At 44.3% G+C, this 24,264-nt stretch overlaps 1 protein-coding gene across 3 annotated transcripts in view; it reads left to right on the forward strand.

The window, feature by feature from the left end:
* ABCA4 (ATP binding cassette subfamily A member 4) overlaps positions 1–24,026 on the forward strand; it is a 132,350-nt gene extending 108,324 nt beyond the window's left edge. For 2 of the 3 annotated variants that reach the window (XM_058716508.1, XM_058716510.1), the window contains 12 exons: positions 59–206; positions 3,099–3,222; positions 3,584–3,713; positions 6,126–6,246; positions 6,701–6,763; positions 7,829–7,935; positions 10,340–10,481; positions 14,583–14,717; positions 15,507–15,610; positions 15,696–15,788; positions 17,547–17,796; positions 19,353–22,383. In XM_058716508.1, the coding sequence (XP_058572491.1) occupies positions 59–206; positions 3,099–3,222; positions 3,584–3,713; positions 6,126–6,246; positions 6,701–6,763; positions 7,829–7,935; positions 10,340–10,481; positions 14,583–14,717; positions 15,507–15,610; positions 15,696–15,788; positions 17,547–17,796; positions 19,353–19,604 (1,669 nt within the window). In that variant the 3' untranslated portion in view covers positions 19,605–22,383. Of the gene's footprint in view, positions 1–58; positions 207–3,098; positions 3,223–3,583; positions 3,714–6,125; positions 6,247–6,700; positions 6,764–7,828; positions 7,936–10,339; positions 10,482–14,582; positions 14,718–15,506; positions 15,611–15,695; positions 15,789–17,546; positions 17,797–19,352; positions 22,384–23,643 lie in introns of those variants that run through there. The other variant, XM_058716511.1, reaches the window with a different exon arrangement.
* Positions 24,027–24,264: the final 238 nt, after the last annotated feature.

Here is a 24,264-nt window from a genome sequence, read left to right on the forward strand (position 1 = left end):
ACAGGAAATGGAATAGAGACTGGAGTTCTGTCCCACTGAGTTATGTCATTTCACACAGATGGGCAGTCATTCCCATGATGTACCCAGCATCCTTCCTGTTTGATATCCCCAGCACAGCCTATGTGGCCTTGTCTTGTGCTAATCTGTTCATCGGTATCAACAGCAGTGCCATCACCTTCATCTTAGAATTGTTTGAGAATAACCAGGTAAGCATAACTTTCATGGCTTTCTTGTTTGATTACTAAAATACTAGAGAGTATTTGATGGTCAGGTAGAGCCATGGGCAAGTACTGTGGCTGGAAAATCTTAGTGCATACATGAATGTCCGTCCTTCCTTCCTTCCTTCCTTCCTTCCTTCCTTCCTTCCTTCCTTTTTTCCTTTAAGCTCATTTAACTCTTTTAAGTTTATTTGTGTGCTCTGAGTGTCATGGTTTTCTGAGCTCATTCTGCAAGCTATAAATGACTTTCTATGATCCTAAGCTTTTAGATTTTCTTATTCTTTCAGGGTTTCCTTGGTGACTTTTGGTGTTCGGTTTTCTACACACACACACACACACACACACACACACACACACACGTAATACATTCATGTGATTTCAAAATTTAAAAGGAGCAAAAAGGCACATAGGAAGTCTCCTTCCTACCCCTGTTTCCCAGTCACTTAGGAGGCAAACTTGCATTTCAGTTTCTTGGTGTTCTGGCAACAAATAAGCAAATTATATGTTTTCTTTCTCCCACTTTCTTATACAAATTGTAACAGAATAACATTTACTACATGAAACTTAATCCTGAAGATAGGGTTAGGAATTTATGGTGCTGATGATTCATTTTTATGAGCTATAAATTACAGTTGACCTGTCCACATTCCCCAGACTTCTTGCCCAGAAAGAGCTGGCCAGACTAATCCCTAAAACAATGGCAGTGGCTCCAGGGCTGTTTCTGCTTGCACTCCCACTCCCAGCCTGGTGTGACCGAGCCTTGCCTGTGGCTGGCCTGGAGCACTCTCAAGCACTGGTAGGCTCATCACATGCCTGTGTCCCCAGTGGCCTCTCTAGCCTGTCCCTCCCCTAGTAGGTCTTCGTAGTTCAGAGTGTAAGCACCAGCCAGCACATCTGCACTGCTGTTCTGTGGCCCCTGTCCCTACTCCTACCCCTAGGCCCTGCTGGGAGGACCTATGGCAAATCTGCACTAACCCCCCCTTCCCCCCCATCCCATGGCCTCCTGAGTGATGCTTTCCCAGACCTTGTCAGACTTTTTGCAGCCACTAAGCAAGAAATAAAACCCCAATTTTCCCATGACTGGTAAAAAAAAAAAATGTAACATGTCACAGTCAGACCCCAGAAGGGAGATGGGTGAGAACACAGACCCTGCCAATGGCAGAGTCTTCTGGCAGACTGAAAATCCTCCTCTCCAGAATTGTTTGTCATGGGCTCACAGCCCACTAAGTCTTAAAAAAATTGTGTTACTTCAGAATAATTAAAGAGTAAGCTCAAAGCAACTCAAAACATTCTCCCCCCTGAGGGTTACACTCATTTAGCCAACATTTACTGATCATACTCCTTTCCCCTGCATAAAGCCTGGTTGCTTTCATGTAAGATATCAGATAGACAGATGCTGCAGAAATTCCCAGTATCCCTCAGCAGGCTCTCAGGTCCCAGTAGCTGCTGTCTCTACTGAGTCAAGAGGTATCGACCAGGTAAACACCATGTAATGGATGTGCTGATGGAAACAAGTGTGACCCGCTTATCCTGCCCTGCAGGAACTCCTGTTACAGTCAAGAAATGACCTGTGCACCAAGCTAGGAACCAATGTGAACCACCGTACACGTCATCCCATAACACAGTGTATGGTAGAACAGCAAAGGAACGAGACAGATAAAACACTACAGATCAGAGTGGGCCAAAAGAACAGGGCTACAGGGATCAGGAGAATCTGGGTAGAGGAAACACAATTGAGCCTGGCCTGGAATAAGCAGAATTTTATTAGCCCATGTCACAAACAATGAAGTACCTATTTTGAGCTAATCATTGATTAAGGTATTTAGAAAGTACACCAAAATAATTAGGACCTGGTTGTTCTCCGGGAACCACTGACTAGTGAGGACAGTAGGCAAGTAAAAAATAATTAGCCCTGGCTGGCAATGTTATAAGTACTAGAAGAGAGAAGTAGGTATGTTACGTGGGAATCTGGAAATGCTTATGAGAGAAGGGGTTATTCAAGCTGGCTTTCTAAAGAAGACCAGGAATCTGCCAAGAACAGAAGGGGAGAGAGCATTCTTTCCTGACAGCAATGATTAATAGAAGCTGGGGGTGCAAAGGCCTGGGGGCAAAAAAGCATCATGCTGGGAGCAGGGGAGGGGGGATACGGGGAGGAGAGTGAGAGAGAGGAGGTCATATGAGCAAAGGTGTGGAGACCAGGAGGAAGCCAGTTGTGCAGTAGGGATGGGCCAGAGAAGTGGGCAGCCTCGGCCTGGTCAGTCTCGCCCCCTCGGTGTCCCCTCTCCCGTCTGGGGGGAGGCTCTGCCCAACATCGCTAGGCTAAAGTAGCAAGCACAGTCTGACCATCTGAAAACAAGTCCCCCCAACTCAACACAGACACCAGAAAGTCCCTGGCCCTCTTTTCTACTGGCAGCAGCCAGACACCTCGCTGTCCTGTGGGAGCTGAGAAGCAGAGCTGGAAGATGTGCAGGGCCCCTCTCTCCTTTGGCACAAGCTAGGCTAGGAGCAGATGAAAGAGCCTCAGAACCCAGTGACAGCTCACAGCTGTACCAAAGGAGAGAGAGCCTGGACCGAAGTCCCAGCAGCTGCTGTACCTCCTGGAAACAAATGCCCTGGAGGGCTCACATGTAATTTCAAAGTGAGTCTGCAACGACAGCTCCCCAGGCAGGCTACCTGGCTAGCAGCACCTCCTGTGAGTATTCTAAAACCTCTGTTTCTGTGTGACAGATCCCTCCTGTGGCCAGGCTGGCTGCTAGGCCCCCTGTCTCTTCAGGCCTTCCCCTGCTTCCACCTTATGAGGGCATCCAGGCCCCTCTCTGCTCAGGAAGGGCAGGTGAGCTTGGTCCCCACGGCTAACTGTCCTGCTTTTCTATGTTTCAGACGCTACTCAGATTCAACGCCATGCTGAGGATGCTGCTCATTATCTTTCCCCACTTCTGTCTGGGCCGGGGCCTCATTGATTTGGCACTGAGCCAGGCCGTGACCGATGTCTACGCCCGGTTTGGTGGGTGGCATTCCAGACCTGTGGAACATGGCCCCAGATCCTCTGCGTGTGGGAGGGCTGCCTCCGGAGTTTCTATGCCAGACCCGCAGCCTGGACTGGGGCGGGAGGGGGACATCTGGTTGTTCTGGTAGTGTCCTACTCTCCAGGAGAGATCAGGTGCCTCTGTTTCTGTGGCTGAGGAGCCACAGGAGGGGTCAAGACTAGCTTCCTACTCTTCCCTACTCTGACTCAAGAGGCTGAGATGAGACGTGGGTTCAGCTCTCACTGCTTTGCCTGAGGCTTGGTCTAACTGGGCCAAATGTTGTGACTAGGTCTTTAGGGGCAGCTAGGGCAGCTGAATGGACTTAATTCCTGTCCCCAGGTGAGGAGCACTCTTCAAATCCATTCCAGTGGAACCTGATTGGGAAGAACCTGGTTGCCATGGCAGTAGAAGGGGTGGTGTACTTCCTCCTGACTCTCCTCATCCAGCACCACTTCTTTCTCATCCAATGGTACGTTCAGGCTGCTGCCCTAAGGGTATCAAGGGCAGCTCCTTGCTTCTGTCCAGGGACTTGGCTTCATATCCATGTGGTCGTCTCTCCTCACCAGCCCCACTCCATGATGGTTTTTACACTCTTAAAGCCTGGCTTGTTCTGAATAACACAAGGAGAGACACATTAAAATAGGCACATTGGAGTTTGTGAAGAATCTAAACTCTAAAGTACTTAAAATACAGGGTTTTTAAGGTTTATTTATTTTTGAGAGAGAGAGAGAGAGCATGAGCAAGGGAGGGGCAGAGAGAGAGAGGGACAGAGGATCCAAGTTGGGCTCCACACTGATAGCAGCAAGCCCAATATGGGGCTCGAGCTCACGAACTGTGAGATTATGACCTGAGCTGAAGTCACACGCTCTACTGACTGAGCCACCAGGTGCCCCTAAATTACAATTTTTAATTTCAGTCACTAATATTTAATCCCCCTCAGTTAATTAACAGATACTCATTTCAATTTGAATGATAGCATTGCAAATGATAACATTTAAGGGAGATCCAAAGTACTGGGAAACAGATTTATGCATTCATAAGAAAATAGACAAAGTGGGGCCCTTTGCTAATTAGAGATTTGAGAGTAGAGACAAGTAGTGAGATGGGGGTGACATCCAAGGTGACTGCAGCCAGGAGCAGTGTAGGGGAAGCGATTGTGCCCCTCTGGGTGGGAGTGGAGGTGGGGCTGACTGCCTGCTGTGACCCAGCCCAGCTGTGCCATTCTTCCCTGGCCACTTGACCCAGGCCTGGCCTCGTTCTGACATGGGCACTCAGATTTCCAGAAGGCAGTCCTCTGCAATCCAGGCTGACAGACCTTTATTAGGGCTCAGCACAGGATCCTGAACTGCAAATCACGGTGTTTCGTTTCTTATCATCCTCTCAGGCTGAGTCTGGTCACATGTAAATAAAGATTCAGAGGACTTATATTAGGTTTTGATCCACCAGGAATCAAGTTATTAGAAATGAATCTACCTCCCTACTCACAGGGTTGTGAGGATTGAATGAGATAATAGGTGTCAACACACTTGGAATAAAATGACATGACCAGGAAGTGGTGCTGGTTATGAGGGACAGTGGTCCATAGACCCTCAGCCCTCACAGGCCCCCTTCCGTACCTCTGGCCACATCTTGAAGAGACCTTGGGGTAGAAGGGAGGAGGCAGACTTGTTTACCAAAACAGCCTCATTAGCTTCAAACTCTGTGTCAAACAATTGAGCAAGTCTTCCACATTAGGCCTGAAACAGCACCAGAGAAGCATTCCACAATCTCTGGCTTTAGGAAGCCCACACCCATGCCTATGCTGAGAGGCAACCAGGCAAAGAGAAGAAGGGAAGGACAGAAGAAAGGGTGCTTTTGGTAGAGAACATGCTAACGTGTGGAGAGTTCAGGATAGCTGTGAAGGGGGAGGGAGAAGGGGCTGAGAGAAGAGCCTGGAGAGGTAGGCAAAGCCAAGTCCTAAAATGCTCTCTCACCTCGATGAGGACTTCAGGTTTAAGCCTGAAGGCAGCAGGGAGCTATTGGGGTGTTTTGATCAGGCAGGTGAGTGATCTTCCAGGTCTAGAAGGAGAGACCAGACAGGAGGCCATTTGGGCACCCAGGCAAGGCAAGAGTCATTGGTGGCCTGGATAGGAGTTCAGGGCATTGGGAGATGGAGAAAAATAGGTTGATTGGATAAATGGTAAGCAAGGCAAGATTTAGACATGAATTAGATGTGGCCAGTGAGGGAGGAAAGAAAGTTTATAGGCCAGGGTGGTCAGGGAGGGTTTCATAGAAGAAGCTGTGTCTTTTAAGGATGGGGAAGATTCTGTTTGGCAGGGCAGGAGGAAGAGAGCATTGAGGCCCTGGAAATGCCTGCAGAAGCTGGGAATTGGGAAAGACCAGCATAGGCTGGGGAGCAAGGGTTGATCAAAAGGTTGGTGGAGGAGTTAGTTCTAAAGATAAGTGGGAGCTGGGTGACATTCACTGAGTGCTTACCGTAGATGAAGTGTTTTAATAATGATAACAGCTACCAGGTTTTGAGTTCTGACTCTTTGCCAGAGGCTGTGCCAAGTTCATCTTCTCCACGGTCTATGAGGTGGACACTGTTATCCCCTCCCTACCATATCGTTGAAGGAGGTGACGTTTAGAGAGGTTTAGTGACATGCCCGAGGTCACACATGGGTAGGCCAGAACTGGGAACAAGGCTGACTCTGGACTCGAGGACTTGCCTTCTCTGCCTAATGTCTAACTCTTCTGTTTGGAGTCCTTTTGAGAATCAAGCATTAGGGGATATAAGGCAAGGCTGGAGCTGAAGTGAGGGAACGGGAAGAAAGTAATGGGAAAAGGAGAGTGCCAGGGACGCGGTACACCAACTCAGTCCTGTCCCCTTTCCCTCCTGTAGGGTTGCCGAGCCTGCTAAGGAGCCCATTATAGATGAAGATGATGATGTGGCTGAAGAAAGACAAAGAATTATTAGTGGGGGAAATAAAACTGATATCTTAAGGCTAAATGAACTGACCAAGGTAAGGGAATAGGTGGAGGTGAGTTAGTTTTGAGGTGCCAGTTGGATCCGGAAATGGCACAACAACATAATTACAACATTGTAATTTGCCTTTGGTATCATCAGCAATATGCCCGTGCAGGCAATTCATTTTCCTAATTTACGCGAGGTTGTCAGAACTGTGTTTTAACTTGTCTTCCAAGAACACCTAATTCCAGAGCATTCTCCCTAGTATTCATCTTGGGCACAGGCACAGGGCCTCGGTGAGAGCCCCTACAACCGAGCCTCACTAAGCCTTCTCCGTTCCTTCTCTGCACGGCAGGTCGGCTTTGAGGTTTCCCAGTGCTCACGACACTTCTCTGAACACCTGTGCCAACGTATAACCTCATGTTGGTAGTTCTCACCTAAACCATCCTTAGCCCCTTGCTCTCTCTAACCTCTCTCAGTTCTCAGTCCAGTTTCTCTGCATCTTGCAGATTTATTCAGGCTCCTCCAGCCCAGCTGTGGACAGGCTGTGTGTCGGAGTCCGGCCTGGAGAGGTGGGTACCCTGCGGACTCCTGTGCACACCTCTTCTCCCTTCTAAAGCAGAGCTATCCCAAAGAAATAAAATGCAGCCACAGAGGTCACTTGAAATTTTTAGCAGCCACGTGAAAAAAAATTAAAAGAAAAAAAATAAAACAGGTGAAATTAATCTTGATCATTGATTTTACCCAGTGTATTCAAAATATTGTCACATCAACATGTAATGTATATAAAACATTATTGATTCAATATTTTATGTTTGTTTTTTGTTTTTTTTTACGTTTTCAAAATCCAGGGTGTGTTTTACACATACAGCACATGTCAATTCAGACTAGATGCATTTCAAGTGCTCAGTAGTCACTGTAAGGGAGGAAATCCTTTTTCCTCTACTCTTCTGGGTTCTCTGGGTAGACCACTGTAAATTTGACTGATGAAAGACATTAGGAAGAGAAAAACAAACAGACATTTATTAGCACATGTGTGGCACCTACACAAGGGACCCATCAGAGGTGAATGACACATGGGGTGGTTAGAACTTGGGTTTGCATTGCATCTTAGCAAAGGAATGATACATTTTCAGAGAAGTGACAAGACAAAGGGGAAAGAGCCTGGAGTCAGTAGGGATGGCAAATTATAGGAAGGCAAATATGGAGGAAAGTAATGGCAGATAAAGTCTAGTTAGCAAAGTTTGCTATGTAGATTCCTCTGGTGCTGTCTCCAGGCCAAAGTTTCAAAGTTGTTTCTGGCAGTTAACTTTTGTTCTTCCTGATACAGAGGAGAAGAAGAGACACCTTATAAATTTAAGTCCTGCTTTTAGGCAAACGGGAGGACAGAGAGCTTTTCTCGTATCTGCTGCTACTTAATTGCTTTCAGCTTAAAATCATCCTTATGCCAGAGTGGCATATGTTGGGGTGGCAAATCCTGTTAGCCCGCACCACACATGGCCAGTGGCCTCTGTAATGGCAGCACAGGTCTAGAATGTCTCCCACCTGCCCACACACCTGCCCTAGGGCCTGACATTCCACATTCCTTAGGCTTCTTAGACTCTAGGATGAGGCCAGTTCTGTGTGTCTTCCCTCAGTGCTTTGGTCTTCTGGGAGTGAATGGAGCTGGCAAAACAACCACGTTCAAGATGCTTACTGGGGATACCACAGTGACTTCAGGCGATGCCACTATAGCAGGCAAGAGGTGAGTGTCTTGCTTATCCTGTCTCAGGGTGCCTGTCACAGGTCCTCCGCCATGTTCTCATCCCAGCATAGGGAGAGTGAGCATCAGATTCTGTACTGAGGGTGACTGAGAGCATGGAAGAGCTGTGTAGATGAGTAGACCTCCAAGAGAGCATGGTCCACAAGTATAAGACATAGACTCTCTGGGAAACTGAAATTAATTGTGATTGTTAAGACATGCTCCTCTTAGCATGGATTCTTGGAAACTTCTGGGAAGCACCAAGTCAGTGGTTCTTACTCTTTCTGGGGTCATGGATTCCTTTGAGTATCTGATGAACACTTGCGCAGTCTTCCTAAAAAATATACCATTGTTGGGGCACCTGGCTGGTTCAGTTGGTGGAGCATGTGACTCTTGATCTTGGGGTTGTAGGTTTGAGCCCCACATTGGGTATGAAGATTACTTTTTTAAAATCTTTTTTTTAAAACCATATATATATATTAAAAACATACTTTATATGTGTGTGTGCGCGTGCACATACATACATATACCATTATCCCCCATTACCTCCTTCCATACATTTTTTGCAAAGAGTTTAAGGGAATTTACTGTGCCCTGAATCACATTTATGTTCCCTGAGTCCCTGGTTAAGAACCCCTGTGGTGAAGCATCCTTTCTCTGGATCAAGTTTCTAAATGGGGGCTGGTTTAAGAGCCTTCAGGGGCCTTAGTCTGAATTGGCTATTTCTGTGCTGATCCTTGGCTTTGCCAGGCCAAGGAGCTTTATAAAGGGAAAACTGGCATGTGTCCTTGGATTCTGGAGGGTGCCTGCTGTTCTCTGTAATAAGGTATGAGTAAACACACTGGTCCTCTGTGGCACAGGGTCAAGAACATGAACCTATGCTGTTTGCCATTTTCCAGGCTGCTCCTTAAACAGCAGAGCTCACGGGCATTAGATGTGCCTTGAGGAACCCTCTGCCCTGGTTTATAAGAGGAGTTAGGCAGTGCTGACTTCACTCAGCAACTGCCTGACTAAGGCCTCCTTCTGTCTCCTGGAAGCCATCCTCAGCAACATGGCTGAATGTCCACTGAACATGGCTCAGACAGGATGAATTTGGTTCCCCAGCCTTCTCCGCCATCCCTGTTGGGTTTAGAGCAAACAAACAAGCAGGGTGCAACCAGGCCATGGCTTAATCTGTCTCATCTGTAGATGCAGCTTAGCCTGCAACCAAGCAAATAACTTGACAGTTGTAACAAAAGGAATCTTGAGGGGCTAAGGGACAGCAGGCAGGAGGATGTAATAGGATTTACCATAAGACATCAAATGACAGCCCAAGTAAGACACAGCCTGATACTTACAAGAGGGAAGCTAGATGAAATGGAAACTGGAACACAACTTTGGATTTAAGATGCAAGATTGGGTTTCTCTGGGAGGGCAGCTCCCATGAATTTGGCAAAGTACTGTCCTTGCTTTCCTGGGTGGTTTTAATTGGCCCAGCCATGCCTGAAGTACTTTTTGTTATAGTGGGGGACTACATGGTGCCTCTCCCATCATATTGCCTGTATCTTTTTTTTTTTAACTTTAAAAAAATGTTTATTTATTTGTGAGAGAGAGAGACAGAGTGTGAGTGGGGGAGGAGCAGAGAGAGAGGGACACAGAATCCGAAGCAGGCTCCAGGCTGTCAGCATAGAGCCCAACACAGGGCTCAAACTCAGAAACGGCGAGATCATGACCCGAGCCGAAGTCGGACGCTTAACCGACTGGAGCCACCCAGGCGCCCCTTGCCTGTATCTTTTGTTCATAGACCCTAAGCTACAAGGGAAGCAGGGAGAGATTGGACCAGTCTATGGACAGTTTGTTTTCATCAAGATAGTGTATTTTCTACTGAGGGAGAATATATCAGTCAAAGGGAGTTAATAGAACTCAATTCACTTCCTCTCTGCTCCCTGCCAGTGTCTGGCTCTGGGTAGTGATCTGACTGGTTCCTCTTTCGCTTACTGTATATCTGCCAATAGACAAAGATAGATCAAGTTTACTTCCTTTCAGAAGCATGCATCTTCTGTATTGCCCAAATGTTTGAAAGGGATCAAAAATCACTGACGTTTTCTAACACTTGATCTTCCCTTTGTCTTTAAACCCACATGTGAGGTGATCCACTCCAAAAGTAAAGCTAATTTTGGGTAAGAGATATTCAGTTTATCCTAGACAGAGAAACTTGAAAAGATCTATTGGATTCAAAGCTCAGAATTCCAGAGTTCATCAGTTTCTAACCAAAGGGCTTCTGCTTTGATTTGTAAATGTTGCGCACATTTCTGAAGCAAAGCAGAAGAGGTAGCTTGCTTATCTCACAGGTGGAAGCTCTCCAGCCCCAGTTCTCTGGTCACCCCCTCTATGAAGGAAACTTGCTAATTGCCTTTTCTTCTTGCAGTATTTTAACCAATATATCTGATGTCCATCAAAGTATGGGCTACTGTCCTCAGTTTGATGCAGTCGATGACCTGCTCACAGGGCGAGAACATCTTTATCTTTATGCCCGTCTTCGAGGCGTACCAGCAGATGAAATCGAAAGGGTAAAAAATGGTTTCTTGTGGCTACTCAGAAGTTTGGTAAACCCTAAACCTGTTTCGTGAGAGTGCATTTATTTAGACGTGGGAAAGTTAGAGCATGCTATCCATTCAACAAATGCTTACTGTGTGTCTACTATGTGCCAAATACTGTTATAGAAAATGGGGGTATGGCAGTAAACAAAACAAGAAAATCCCTGCCTTCATATCTAACAAAATAATACATGCATTTACCCTTTGATTCAGCAATCCCACTTCTGGGAGCTTACCCCAGATATATACCTCCCACAGTGCAAAATGCATATGCACAAAGTTATTCATTGTACTAGTAGTCACAAAAAATTAAAACATTAGAAATTACCTAAACATTCAGGCATAGGAGATTGGTTGAATACATCTTATGCAGCTGTTACACACATACACACATGCATGCACAGAGAGAGAAAATCTCTGTGAACTGATAATGCAGTTATTTCCAAGAGATATTTTTAAAAATTTTTTAATATGTATTTATTATTTTGAGAGAGAGACAGAGTGCAAGTGGGGGAGGGGCAGAGGGAGAGGGAGACACAGACTCCAAAGCAGGCTCCAGGCTCTGAGCTGTCAGCCCAGAGCCTGACACGGGGCTCGAACTCACAGCCCGTGAGATCATGACCTGAGCCAAAGTCAGACGCTCAACCGACAGAACCACCCAGGTGCCCCCCAAGAGATATTTTTAAGTGAAAAAAGCAAAGGGTAAAAGAGCACATGTAGAATTCTACTTTTTTTCTCCCACTATTTTCTATTGAAGGATAGTTGACATACAATATTATATTAGTTTCAGGTGTATAGCAGTGATTTGTCAACTCCATACATTAAGACACTATTACAATGGGCTGTAGGATGCTACTTTTTAATGTAAGAAAGTAGGAAAACCAAGAAAGCAGACATATGTCTGCTTAGCTTTACAAATACAAATACAAGAATGATAGGCCTAAAACACAATGAATTTGGTAACTAACAATAGGGAAATGGGGTAAAATGGAAATGGGAGGGAATAACACTTCTCTCAGGATATCTTTTTGTATGGTTTTGACTCTTGGAAGCATGTTAGTGTTCTGTGTATTAATAAAATAAAACTAAATTAATAAAAATGGGAAGGGGGTAAAAATAAAAACAAAAAGAAAATTCTGACTCTGAAAGCAAATAGAAACAAATTAATCCAATTTTATTTGAAGTAAGTATCATAACCATACAGAAAGGGAGGAAAAGAACTACAAATAACTGAGGGCACAGTATCTGACTATATTTCCTCAGCCTTGGGCAGGCAGAGCAGAGGGAAAGAACTACAAACAAATTCCAAGCTCCTTTTAGTTGATTTGTTTTTTTATGGTGTCATGAGCAAAGCAATTCTGAAACATTTTTAGATGTGTTACTGGATTAAGTAAATGAATACATGTGTTAATGTTGTTTGAAGCCAGAGTTCTCGCTGTGTAAGAAAAGACCTACAAATATGGAAAGGGGGAAAGCAAGAAAGAACCCTGTGGGGTTGGATTGGAATTAAAATATCTCTGTGAACTCATAAAATATTGATATGCATGTGTTTGTGCATGCATGCATATGGGCTTGTGTATATTGCACATATGCATATAAATGTGTATACATACACATGTGCATGTTTGTGTATGTTTATATCTGTCCTCTGAAAGGGCCAAGAAGCAGAAATACTCTAGTAGCAGTGAGTACAACTTAAAGCCCAAATTTTGGTGTCTAATCTCATTCCCCAATAACAGGAACCATAACTCCTCAGACAAATGACAAATTCCAGGGCTGGGAAAATGTAGGTATAAAATGAGCTTGGAACATCTTATTATACCAGAAAGTAAAGTGCTTAAAAAAAAAAAAAAAAAAGAACCATGTCATAGCCACATAGGAACCATCTCAAAGGGGCTCCCAATAGCCAAATATGGTACAATTTGAGCGTCAAAATAATTAAATACCATGACAAATTATAAAACATTGGGAGAGCCATGGGAATTCATAACTCCATACTGTTAAATAGATAAACAAGAGAAAAGGGGATGGTTTCTGCCTACACTCAAATGCTTAGAGCCAACTGGTTAGTGTGGAAGAAATTCTAGAGTTGGAAAAATCATTTTGCAGTGATCATAATAAAGATTGGACTGTACAAGAATCATCAATGGCTGCTAAATCTAGGGGAAACATCTTTGAGAAGGAAGATATTTGTATATCTTAAAAGTATCTCCACACATTGTTTATTGGTTGTGAGGGGGAAGCATAATAATTTCACAATGGAGAAATTACACAACACCTTAATTGGGTGTTCAAAATCAACATCCCCTGTGAGGGGCACCTGGACATTTCTACCCCTAGAGGTGATACTCTGGGAAGGACACAGCTTCACCTCCATAATATTCTGATTGGGAATGTGTAACGTGAATATTATCATGAGAAAATACCAGACAAACTCTAAAGGAACATTCTATTAAAATATATATATATAGGGGCTGTACCCTTCAAAAGTATCAAAGTCTAAAAGACAAAGGCTATGGAAATGTTCTGACCACAAGAGCTAAGTAGACAGAGTGACTGAGTAATGGACACTAGATTGTATCCTATACTGAAAAGAGAATAATGCCATGAAGGACACTATTGGGCCAGTTGACAGAACCAGACTATGAAGGGTAGATCAAATGAAAATATCATAACAATGTTAAATTTACTGACATTGATAACTATACTGAGGTTATGTAAGAGTATTCCTCTTCTTAGGAAGTAGACACTGAAGTATTTAGGAGTAAAGGGCCACGATATGTAACTACCTTAAATGGCTCTGAAAAAATCGTGTGTGCGTGTGTGTGTGTGTGTGTGTGTGTGTGTGTAAGAGAGGGAAAGAGGAAAGAAAAGAGAGTAAAGTGTTTATGAGTGTTTTTGTATTATTCTTATTTTTAAACATTTCTATAAGTTGGAAACTATTCCAAATAAGTTAAAAAGTGAAACTTACATTCTAGTGGGACAGATAATAGATAAGTAAATAAAATACACAGTACATTTGAAAGTGATGGGGCGCCTGGGTGGCGCAGTCGGTTAAGCCTCCGACTTCAGCCAGGTCACGATCTCGCGGTCCGTGGGTTCGAGCCCCGCGTCGGGCTCTGGGCTGATGGCTCGGAGCCTGGAGCCTGTTTCCGATTCTGTGTCTCCCTCTCTCTCTGCCCCTCCCCCGTTCATGCTCTGTCTCTCTCTGTCCCAAAAATAAAAAATAAAAATAAATTAAAAAAAAAATGTTGAAAGTGAAAAGCCGGTAAGGGAAAAATAAAGTAGGAAAGAATTGTTGGGGGGAGGAATTGCACTTTCAAGTAGGGTGGCCCAGGGCAAGCATTACAGAGGAAGTGACCTCTTAGTGAAGACCTAAAAGAGGTGACAGAGGGAGTCACGTGGATATCTAGGGGAAGAACATTCCAGGCAGAGTTATAAGCACAGAAGGCAGAAGCATGGTGGCCTTGTCTCCAAAGACTTGTCTAGTTTTCTTCCTGTGCACATTCATACACACACACTCTCACACTGTTTTCTTAATCATTTTTTCGTGTTGATTTTCCTCAAAGCCCTATTACAACCTGTCGTTTTTGTTTATTTTGATTGTGTGTCATCCTCCACCCTGTGAGTACAACAACAATGGCTGTGTTCACCATTATTCTCCAGTGCCTGACTCATAGTAGTTGCTCGATAAGTATATATTAGATGCATGAGACTTCAAGTGTGACCCGGTTGAAGGATGGAAGCAACAGGTCTGAGACCCTAGGAGTCTTCCACTCTAGCCATAGTCTGGGACACTGGGTGAGAAGCATAGTCTTGCTCTTCACAAGGCTGAAGGTCATTTCTCAGGGGGCTACACCAAGCCACACTGTGATGTCAGGCACAGTGTGGAAGGGAGACATCTGGCTCCTGAAGCCCATGAACCACCACATGAGCCAGCAGGTGGCCTTGTTTCAGCCTAGCTGGGTCTATCCTGAAGGTGTGAGATCTGGGAGCCCAAGACTTTGAATTGGTGGAGGTTTGATGTGTTTGATTGTATATCTTTTCCAAATGGGATCTCTTTCTCTTCCCTAGGTGACAAACTGGAGTATTCAGAGCCTGGGCCTGTCTCTTTATGCAGACCGCCTGGTTGGCACCTATAGTGGAGGCAATAAGCGGAAACTCTCCACAGCCATTGCACTGATAGGCTGCCCGCCTCTGGTGCTGCTGGTAAGGACCACCAGGACCTGCAGGGACAGATGAGCCCAAGGGCTTAAAATAAGTGCTGCATCTCTGTGTTTGGGGCAGTAGACTTAGAAACTGCTACGGTCTCTTTTCATCTAGACGGTTTCCTATACTGCTTGTTTTGAACAAATCAACCCAGTGTTTGATTCACAACTCTTGGGGGAAACTGGAGTCACAACATATTCTTACTGTGAGTCCCTGGGAACTCTCTTGTGGGCCCACAGGCTTACAGCAGGGAAGTTCAGTCGCTCCGGTCAGGAATTACTACTGAGGAGGTCTGTTTGGGATACAAAGTGGGCAGGAGCATTGGCCTAGATCAAAGGGTCATGTGATTCTCACTGGATCTGTACCAGACTGAAGGCCCTTGTGCCCATGTGGTCTGGGGTTTATGAGGGCAGGAGTCTCAGGACTGGGAGGTGACTCATAAAAGTCACCTGGGCTATCTCTCTGCCTCCTTGTAAATGTATGTGTAGGGTTGTTGCTTTTTTTTATTTTTAATATCATTCTACCATTGCCTTAATCAACTTTAACCCATTCATGGGCTGAAATGGGCCAATGGTTATCATAATTTCTCTTTATTCTCCTGGTTCATCTTCTGTCTTCCATATCCAAAGCCTAGATTCCCCAAGTCTTGCCCACTGGGGAGGCACTTTGCCCATTGTGTGCCAGAGAGCAGAGAGCACAGCTGCTCAGAGAGAGTCAACCAAGCAGGGTGCAATAACCAGGAGAGGCTGGCTCCAAGCCTAGCTCACTGCCCTCTCTGTCTCCCCACAGGATGAGCCCACCACGGGCATGGATCCCCAGGCACGCCGCATGTTGTGGAACATCATCGTGAGCATCATCAGAGAAGGGAGAGCTGTGGTCCTCACATCCCACAGGCAAGAGATTCCCAGGGGCTGGGATGGAGCAGTTAGGCAGACAGGAGTCCTCCCTACTTCTTACTTCCTCTCTCCTGCCCCACAGCATGGAAGAATGTGAGGCTCTGTGTACCCGGCTGGCCATCATGGTAAAAGGCACCTTTCAGTGTCTGGGCACCATTCAGCACCTCAAGTACAAGTAAGGATATGCTAGCGGATTGCCTTTGTTACCTTTCTTGGGAGTAGAGGGGAGTCAGCCAGGCCCTGTGCTCTCTGCTGACACTTGGGAGGGTCCTGCTGCCTTTATCCCACAGTCAGAGGTATGGTATGGTCCTTGTTCCACAGCAACAGAGAAAGCTGCTGTGCTGAAAGAAACTCGTCTGTGTTGGGCTAATTGCCTGTGGTTGAGGGTTCCCTGAGTCTCCAGATGGGGATCTGATTGGGGCATACAGAGCCTGGCTGAGATGAGGGAGGGTCACTACCACTGCCTCATTATCCCACCACTTATCCCCATGGATCCAGCACTCATGATCAATTGAATAAGAGTCCATGACCAACATAGGGATGGTTAGGGGACCAAATGGCCTGGGAATCAGTTTTCCTTTCTGACACACATGTATGCTTTGGGGTTTGAGAAGTAACAATGTAGTATATGACAAACTAACAACGCCAATAATCTTCAGTAGGATTACCCTGTCCCTACAAATTGTAAACTACTAGATATAATGCATTATGAATAATAGTTTGTGTGCCAAAGCCAACAATATGTTAAAATAAGATTATGATAATAATGCCATGCTTCCTTGCATTCTGATATGCTTTAAAAACTAGGAAGGGTAGATTTATAGTTACCACTCATTTATTTAACAAACACTTTGTAAGAGTCCAGAATATAAAAGTCAGTGTGCTAGTTGGTAAAAGAACAGTACCTAACCCACCTTATGTAGGCCAAGAGGCTTAGTTTTGATGTACCCCTGGGACTGTTGCACAGGACACATCATCCTTCATATGCATCAGGGCAGATAAGCCATTGACAGCAAGGTCTAGTAGATTCGCTGCTTTTGGGTGTTTGGCCCCTTGAGCAATGACAGCTAGGTCACTGCACAAATATCTAGGGGGACATCAGCATATGAAGCCACCAGACCCGTGTCATAGCTTCCTGGGCCCAAATGCAGAAGACACGATGGATTCCCTACCCCTTTCCCTCTTACTCCTCACTGTCCTCATGGGAGAACAGGTGAGAGGGGAATGTTTCCAATGTGGAGAGACCGTCAGTTTTCTGGAGCTGAATGGAAAGGTATTTTATGTAGAGGGGAACAACCCTTGGTCATGGAGGGAGCATTGAAATAAATTAGAACTGACACAGTATACCCTGACATGAGCATGTAGGGAAGCCAGCTAGCCGCACTCCCTGGTAGACCAGTCTTTTTTCATATGTGGGTGACCAGTTCACCTGGTGAGGGGAAGAGAGAAGCACTGATAGTTCTGACCCTAGCAGCTTCATTTTTTCTGGAAGCTTCCACAGGGAAGTGCTGCCTTCCTAAGTCTCTGTTCCCTCCTGGAGATCCCTTAGAAGGACCAGGCAGCATTTCTATCACTGAGTACACACTAGCCCCATATTCCTTCATGTGTAGGTTGTGATCTCCCCAAGGGGCTCAAACCACTTTGACTTCAGCAGGGATGTGGGAGGGAAGGGAGCAAGGAACATCTGTGTCACAGGTCTGGTGACTTACTTCACCGCACAGACATTTAGACCTCTAAAAACTAGTATCAATCTATCTCTCCAGGAACTGTCATTGTTTTTTTTTTTTTTCCTATTAGTTTTAAACATACACACAAGGTCTGTTGTATGGGCCTTTAACCCCCAGTATTTTTGATGTATCTATTCCTTATTTTGGAATTGTCTTGGACCCAGCCACTAACATGTCTGTGCCATGCCGCCACGTGTATCCCCTAGGTTTGGAGATGGCTACATTGTCACAATGAAAATCAAATCCCCAAAGGAAGACTTGCTTCCGGACCTGAATCCAGTGGAGCAGTTCTTCCAGGGGAATTTCCCGGGCAGCGTGCAGAGGGAGAGACACTACAACATGCTCCAGTTCCAGGTCTCCTCCTCCTCCCTGGCCCGGATCTTCCGGCTGCTCATCTCCCACAAGGACAGCCTGCTCATCGAGGAGTACTCAGTCACGCAGACCACACTGGACCAGGCAAGTTGCCTGAGGGGTACCATGTACAGAACTGATGCACAGGCTGGGCTGGAAGCCACATGATAGGGAGCACGGCATGCCTGATTTTTAACACTCTGGTTCCTCTGTCCATTAGAGTAAAGTTTGGTAGATCAGAAATTGTTTTCTAACAATATGTTAGAAATATGTTAGAAATACAAGCAAATTTCACTGACTTTACATCATCCTTCCCCACTATACTATGACTTTATTTCATCCTTCCTGGCTTGTGGTGGTAGCTTTTGTTATCTTTTCAAATCAATTTTACTGATGCTTAATTTACATACATTCAAATGCACCCATTCAAAGTGTTCAATTCAGTGATTTTTGATAAACCTGTGTGCAGTATGTCAGGGTTTTTAATGTGATCACTTTTTTTTTATTATGGCAAAGTATACATAACAAAATTAACCATTCTTAAATGTACAATTCAGTGGCATTAAGTACAGTCACATTATTGTAAACTGGATCACCACCATCCATCTCCAGAAATCTTTTATCTTCTCAAACTGAGACTCTGTATCCATTAGACAATAATTCCCCATTAACTGCTCCCCCCCCTCCCCCCGCCACTGTTAACCACCGTTCTACTTTCTGTTGACTACTCCACCTACCTCGTGTAAGTGGAACTGTACAGTTGTCCTTCGGCCTCTGGTTTATTTCACTTAACATCATGTCCTCCAGTTCATCCATGTTGTAGTACGTGTCAGCCTTCTTTTAAAGGCTGAGTCATGTTCCATTGTATGTACATACCACGTTCTGTTTATCCATTCATCCATGTGGACATTTGCGTGGTTTCTGAGGGTTTTGTTGTTGCTATTTTTTTATTTTTATTTTTTATTTTTATTTTTCTTTAAAGTTTATTTATTTTGAGAGAGAGAGTGAGAGTGGAGAATGGGCAGAGAGAGAGAGAGAGGTAGAGAGAGAGAGAATCCCAAACAGGCTCTGCGCTATCAGCACAGAGCCCAATGTGGGGCTTGAACTCACAAACTGTGAGATCATGACCTGAGCCGAAGTCAGATGCTCAACCAACTAAGCCACCCAGGTGCCCCTGTTGCTATTTTTTTAAATAAACATCCTTAAGACTGTTTAATAAAGCAATGGGAATAGGCAAGTCTCCATTTCCCCTTTGAGGAGCTGGATCCCCAGTACCTTCTTGCCAGTGGATGAAGGCAGGAGAGAGAGTCCTAGCCATAGTGCACAATGAATAAAGAACAGAAGAGAGAAGAGATCAGACTCCTGCTTTTGTTTTTGTTTTTTTGTTTTCAGTTTCTTTAGAAGTTTAGGAGGATAGTTCCTAGCTGAGAATCTGCCCCGAGGCCTTTGAATCCTCCCTCAGGAATTCCTTTGGCTTAGCTCAGAATTCTAAGAAACCAGCCCTATCCTGGGCACTGGTGGCTAGGCTCCCTCTCCTGCGGAACATGGCTGCTCTAGCAGGGCTGTATATTAACTGGGAAAAGAGAAAGGAAGTGATGGGTGGCAGATACCATTCTTCTGGAAACATCTACCTACTCTTTCTCTCCTACTCTTGCTTCTAGGTATTTGTGAATTTTGCTAAACAGCACACTGAAATTCATGACCTCCCTTTGCACCCTCGAGCTGCTGGAGCAAGCCGACAAGCCAAGGTACTCCTGTCACTCTCTCCTAGTTCACTATTTGAGGCACATCCTCAGCCTGCGGACTGGTCCACTGGGCCTGAGGGACCCCAAGGCCCAGATACGCCTCCCACAGAGAACTCCACCCACACCACATCACCACATCCCTGCCACTCCCCACCAGTTCTGAGCTAAGGCCTGTTCAGTCAGTGGTTGTGTAGTTTCCTTTTGTGATCAGGGAGCCATCTGGGTGGTGTGGGAGAGTGTTTTTGAAAAGAATTTTCCCGTATGTTTTTGCTTATAATGAAAAAACTTGGATTTTGGAAATATGACGCAGGGAAAATAGAGAATATTTAAATGCTTGGGTTGTTGGGATACTTGACATTTATGTTTTTGGTCATATGTTTGAGTTTCATAGGAAGGAAATTAATTGACACTCCATTTCAATGGTGGACATATTTGGTTAGAGCAAAGATTGTCTATTTTGGGAAGAGGGCTCTTTGTTCTTTATAAAAATGTCAAGGGGCCCCTGGCTGACTCAGTCAGTGGAGCATGCTACTCTTGACCTTGGGGTTGTGAGTTTGAGCTCTATGTTGGGTGTAGAGATTACTTAAAAAATAATTAATTTAAAAAATGTATCAAGATGGTGGAGGAAGAAGCAACAGAAGGTATGTCCTGGCCTGTGATAACCTTTGGGTTAGGTGCTTCCAGGAGCCTCTCCTGGCATGGTGATCCATGTAAGGAGCATGTCCACCTCATCCCAGTTGCCAGAAAGAGAGAGAGAGAGCAAAGTACTGCAGGAGGCACCAGGATCCAAGTGCCTTGGCTGAAGCCTGGGAATTTTTTTTTTTTTAAGGAGGGTCCATGCCCAACATGGGGCATGAACTCAGGACCCTGAGATTGAGAGTCTTATGCTCTACTGACTGAGCCAGCCAGGCATCCCAAGCCTGGGATTTTAAAGGGACAAATTAATTCAGCCATTCTATCCAAACTTACCTGGAGAATAAAGTCAAAGCAGTTTTACAATAAGTAAAGATGTGCAAAACCTTATTTCCTATAAAATTCTCATTCCTCCCACAGGCTTCTTAATTGCAAAAAACACACAAATCTTGCCATGGATTGAAACACTTGTTTTCAAGGCCATGCTTGCAATGAATTTTTCCCTTTGCTCTTGACCAGTAGAGATCTAATAGCTACTTGACAAGGTTAACCTTGCCCCCACCCCATCTCCCTAGAGGACCCAGAAAGGCCTAAATAAAGGCATCTGTCCAGGTAATGATAGTTCTGCTAATATTTTCTGGCCACTCTTCCTCATTTATAAATCTTATACTTGATGTTTACACCTGTAGAAAATTATTCTTTGAACGCCATTTCCAGTTATGAATATCTTTTGTAACTTAAAATACATCACTGGGCAGCAAAAGTATTTCTTAGAACTGGCAATGGTCTCCCCACCACCACCCAGTATAAAGGGATAAACCAGGTCATCCCTAGGCCAGGCAGGGGCCGCTGATTGTCTGTGATCTGCAGCATTTAATTCCAAAATTGTCCCTCTTCTTGGATGTGACCATTTTTCTATTTTGTTTGCCACATTTTAGTATACAAATATTAGAAAACCTACTGCAACACATTTATTAAATTGGCACATTTTTATAATAAATTTGTGACTTAAACCCTAAGTCTGACTTAATGATATATTACCTTTATAAAGGTTTGCAAAAATCCTCTTGTATAACATTGTATGTAAATAAATGTCATGAAACCAATAGTAACTACATTCTTGTTTACATTGTACTACTTTAAAATAATTTCCCTTAATGTCTCTTACAAACAAGAAAAAGGTCATGTCTCTCAATAAGTTCTAGTAAACATTCACCACTTGCCTCCAAACAAATGTGAGAGCACAGCTTGACGAAATTCAGCAGGCTGGTGGCTTCCCAGCCCCAATTTGTGAGCAAGGACCACACCAACATTTCATTATCTTCAGAGCAGTGTGACTACTTATCAAGGATGTTTTGAGTTCTTAAAGTACTCAGTACTGGAAAATATCTTTTGGGATGAGGTTTATAGAGGGTCACAATCTGTTTTATGGAAACAAGTAAGGGTCAAGGTTTTGATAGAAAACTAGTAGATAGATGATCAGTCAACTACGGTTTATGATTGAGTGACCATCACATGTGTTTCCAGAATCAGGAACAACTCAGACGAGTTCCTGACCCTTATTCTTTTTTTTTTTTTTTTTTTGGTATGCAATTTTTTTTAACTGAAATGTAATTGACATACAATATTACTTTCAGGCGTACAACATAAAATGTTGTAAAACTGTAGTGATTTGGCAGTTATATTCATTACAAATGCTCATGATAGTCACCATACAACATTGTTACAATATTATTGACTGTATTCCCTATGCCATTCTTTTCATCCCCATGACTTATTTATTTTATAACTGCAAGTTTGTACATCTTTATCATCTTTACCTATTTCATCCATGCCCCCCACCCCTCCCTCTGGCAACCGCCAGTTTATTCTCTGTATTTATGAGTGTTTCTGACTTATTTGTTTTGATTTTTAGGTTACACATACAAGTGAAATCACATGGTATCTGTCTTTCTGTCTTATTTCAGTTAGCATCATAGCCTCTAGGTCCATCCATGTTGTCATGAATGGCAAGATTTCATTCTTTTATGGCTGAATTATATTGCATTGTATGTATGTGTGTGTGTGTGTGTGTGTGTGTGTGTGTGTGGGTGTGTTTGTCACATCTTTTTCTTTAGTTTTTTTATTTGAGTATAGTTGACACACAATGTTATGTTTCAGGTATACAACATAATAATTCAACTTCTCTATACCTTATGCTATGCTTACCACAATATACCACATCTTTATCCATTCATCTCTCAGTGGACACTTGGGATGCTTCCATATCTTGGCTATTGTAAATAATGCTGCAATAAACAGAGGAGTGCATGTATCCCTGTGAGTTAGTGTTTTTGTTTTCTTTGGGTAAATACCCAGAAGTGGAATTACTGGATCATATGGTATTTCTGTTTTCCACGGTGTTTTCCACAGTGGCTGCACCAATTTGTATTCCACCAACAGTGCATGAGGGTTTCCTTTTCTCCACATCCTCACCAACACTTGTTATTTCTTATCTTTTCGATACTAGCCATTTTGACTAGTATGAGATGACATCTCATTGTGGTTTTGATTTGTATTTCCCTGATGTTGAGTGATGTTGAGCATCCTTTCATATGTCTGATGGCCATTTGTATGTCTTCTTTGGAAAAATGTCTATTCAGGTCCTCTGCCCATTTTTTAATTGGATTTTTTTTTTCTGGTGGTGAGTCTGATCCTTAATCTTACACATTGTTAAAGAGTTTCCATGTATAACTCATAACCTTATCAATTAGTTTCTGAAGTATTGTCAACCTTGACTGGGATCTTTGCCCTACCTCAAAGCATGTTCTTAGCCCTTAATACTAGATTAATCATCTCCTTAAGAGGATGTGTGATTTTTAAACCAGAGAATTGATAAACCACATTTTGTCCAGATTTGGGTAGGCCTACATCCAACCCCCTCCTTACTGACACTCCCACCCACCCCCCATAACTGGTATAGGAATTCAACCTGTACCTTCTAACCAGACACCATGCCTCTGCAGTTAAAAAGGTGTCCAATTCTCTAGGAGCTGGACGTAATGCCTGACTTTGATTTGGAGCCTGCTATCCTAACCCCAGCTTCAATTTCTCCCACCTTTCCATGCCCCTGTCAGATTTTCATGCTTCCCAGGAGCCACCTCTGTAGGAACTACACAAAGGGAATTCTGTACCTCATGAATTACCTAAGTTATGATCTAGGTTTTCAAGACAAGAAGAGCATGGTAACGTTTTTAGGCTAAAAACAAACCAAAAGATACCATGACAGCCTTTGGAAACTGCACAGAGGGTGTAGCTTCCCTCTAAGAGGTAAGCATGTGCACACATATGGCATGAGTCTTTGTAATGTCTACACTGTAGAGCCAGAGGGACCTGAGGGGTCATCTGGTCCAACCTTTTCGCAGACAAGGAAACAAGCATTGCCCGTACGTTGGTGATCTGACAGAACCACTGTCCTCAGCGGAGCTTCCTTCAGCAATTGATTGACAGCTGTTTAACTTTTAAAATCTAAAAGCCAATGTGCCATCTCTTCAAAAATCCAGGATGACAAGAGTCCATCTGACCTCCTCCACAGGTCTGATCTCCATACCACTCATTCGCTATGGCCGGAAAGAAACCGCGGGCAGCTGGAAATGCGGGAGCCTTTGCCATGTGGTCATCTGACCAGACCAGCTCAGCAGCAGAAACAAACACATGCAGGCCAGGCAGCGGACTCCAAAGTGGACTCTTTCAGAGAAAAACCAAGACTGACTTGCTCACCTGGAACACCTGACGGTAAAACTGACCCGGGCAAACAAATGTGAAACCCTTTTCATCCAGCCAGCAGAAGTAGAACCCCAGCCTACCCTCCTAGTGGCACTGACCTGATATCACTCTCGTTTTCAATGGATCTGCTTGTGTGTGTGTGTGTGTGTGTGTGTGTGTGTGTGTGTGTGTGTGATTTTTAAGGAGAAAATAAAGTGCAAACGTGCTTATCACAGACTGAATTCACTCGTCTCCCCGCTGTGCGTCATCTGGTATTTAGACCTCCTTTGTGCCTGCATAGCTTCCTGTCGCTGTGTGAGCTTCTGTGGGAGTTGTCCCAGAAGTGCTAGTCACGGCAGGATTCTGCAACACTGGGGTGGAAGTGAATGGACTGGTCTTGAGGTTCCACGGCAAGTCTGCTTTAAAGGGTTTGAGGAAAACACCCAGCTGG

This window comes from Neofelis nebulosa, chromosome 2 (genome assembly GCF_028018385.1).
Source record: "Neofelis nebulosa isolate mNeoNeb1 chromosome 2, mNeoNeb1.pri, whole genome shotgun sequence".
In the NCBI taxonomy this organism is placed as follows: domain Eukaryota; kingdom Metazoa; phylum Chordata; class Mammalia; order Carnivora; family Felidae; genus Neofelis; species Neofelis nebulosa.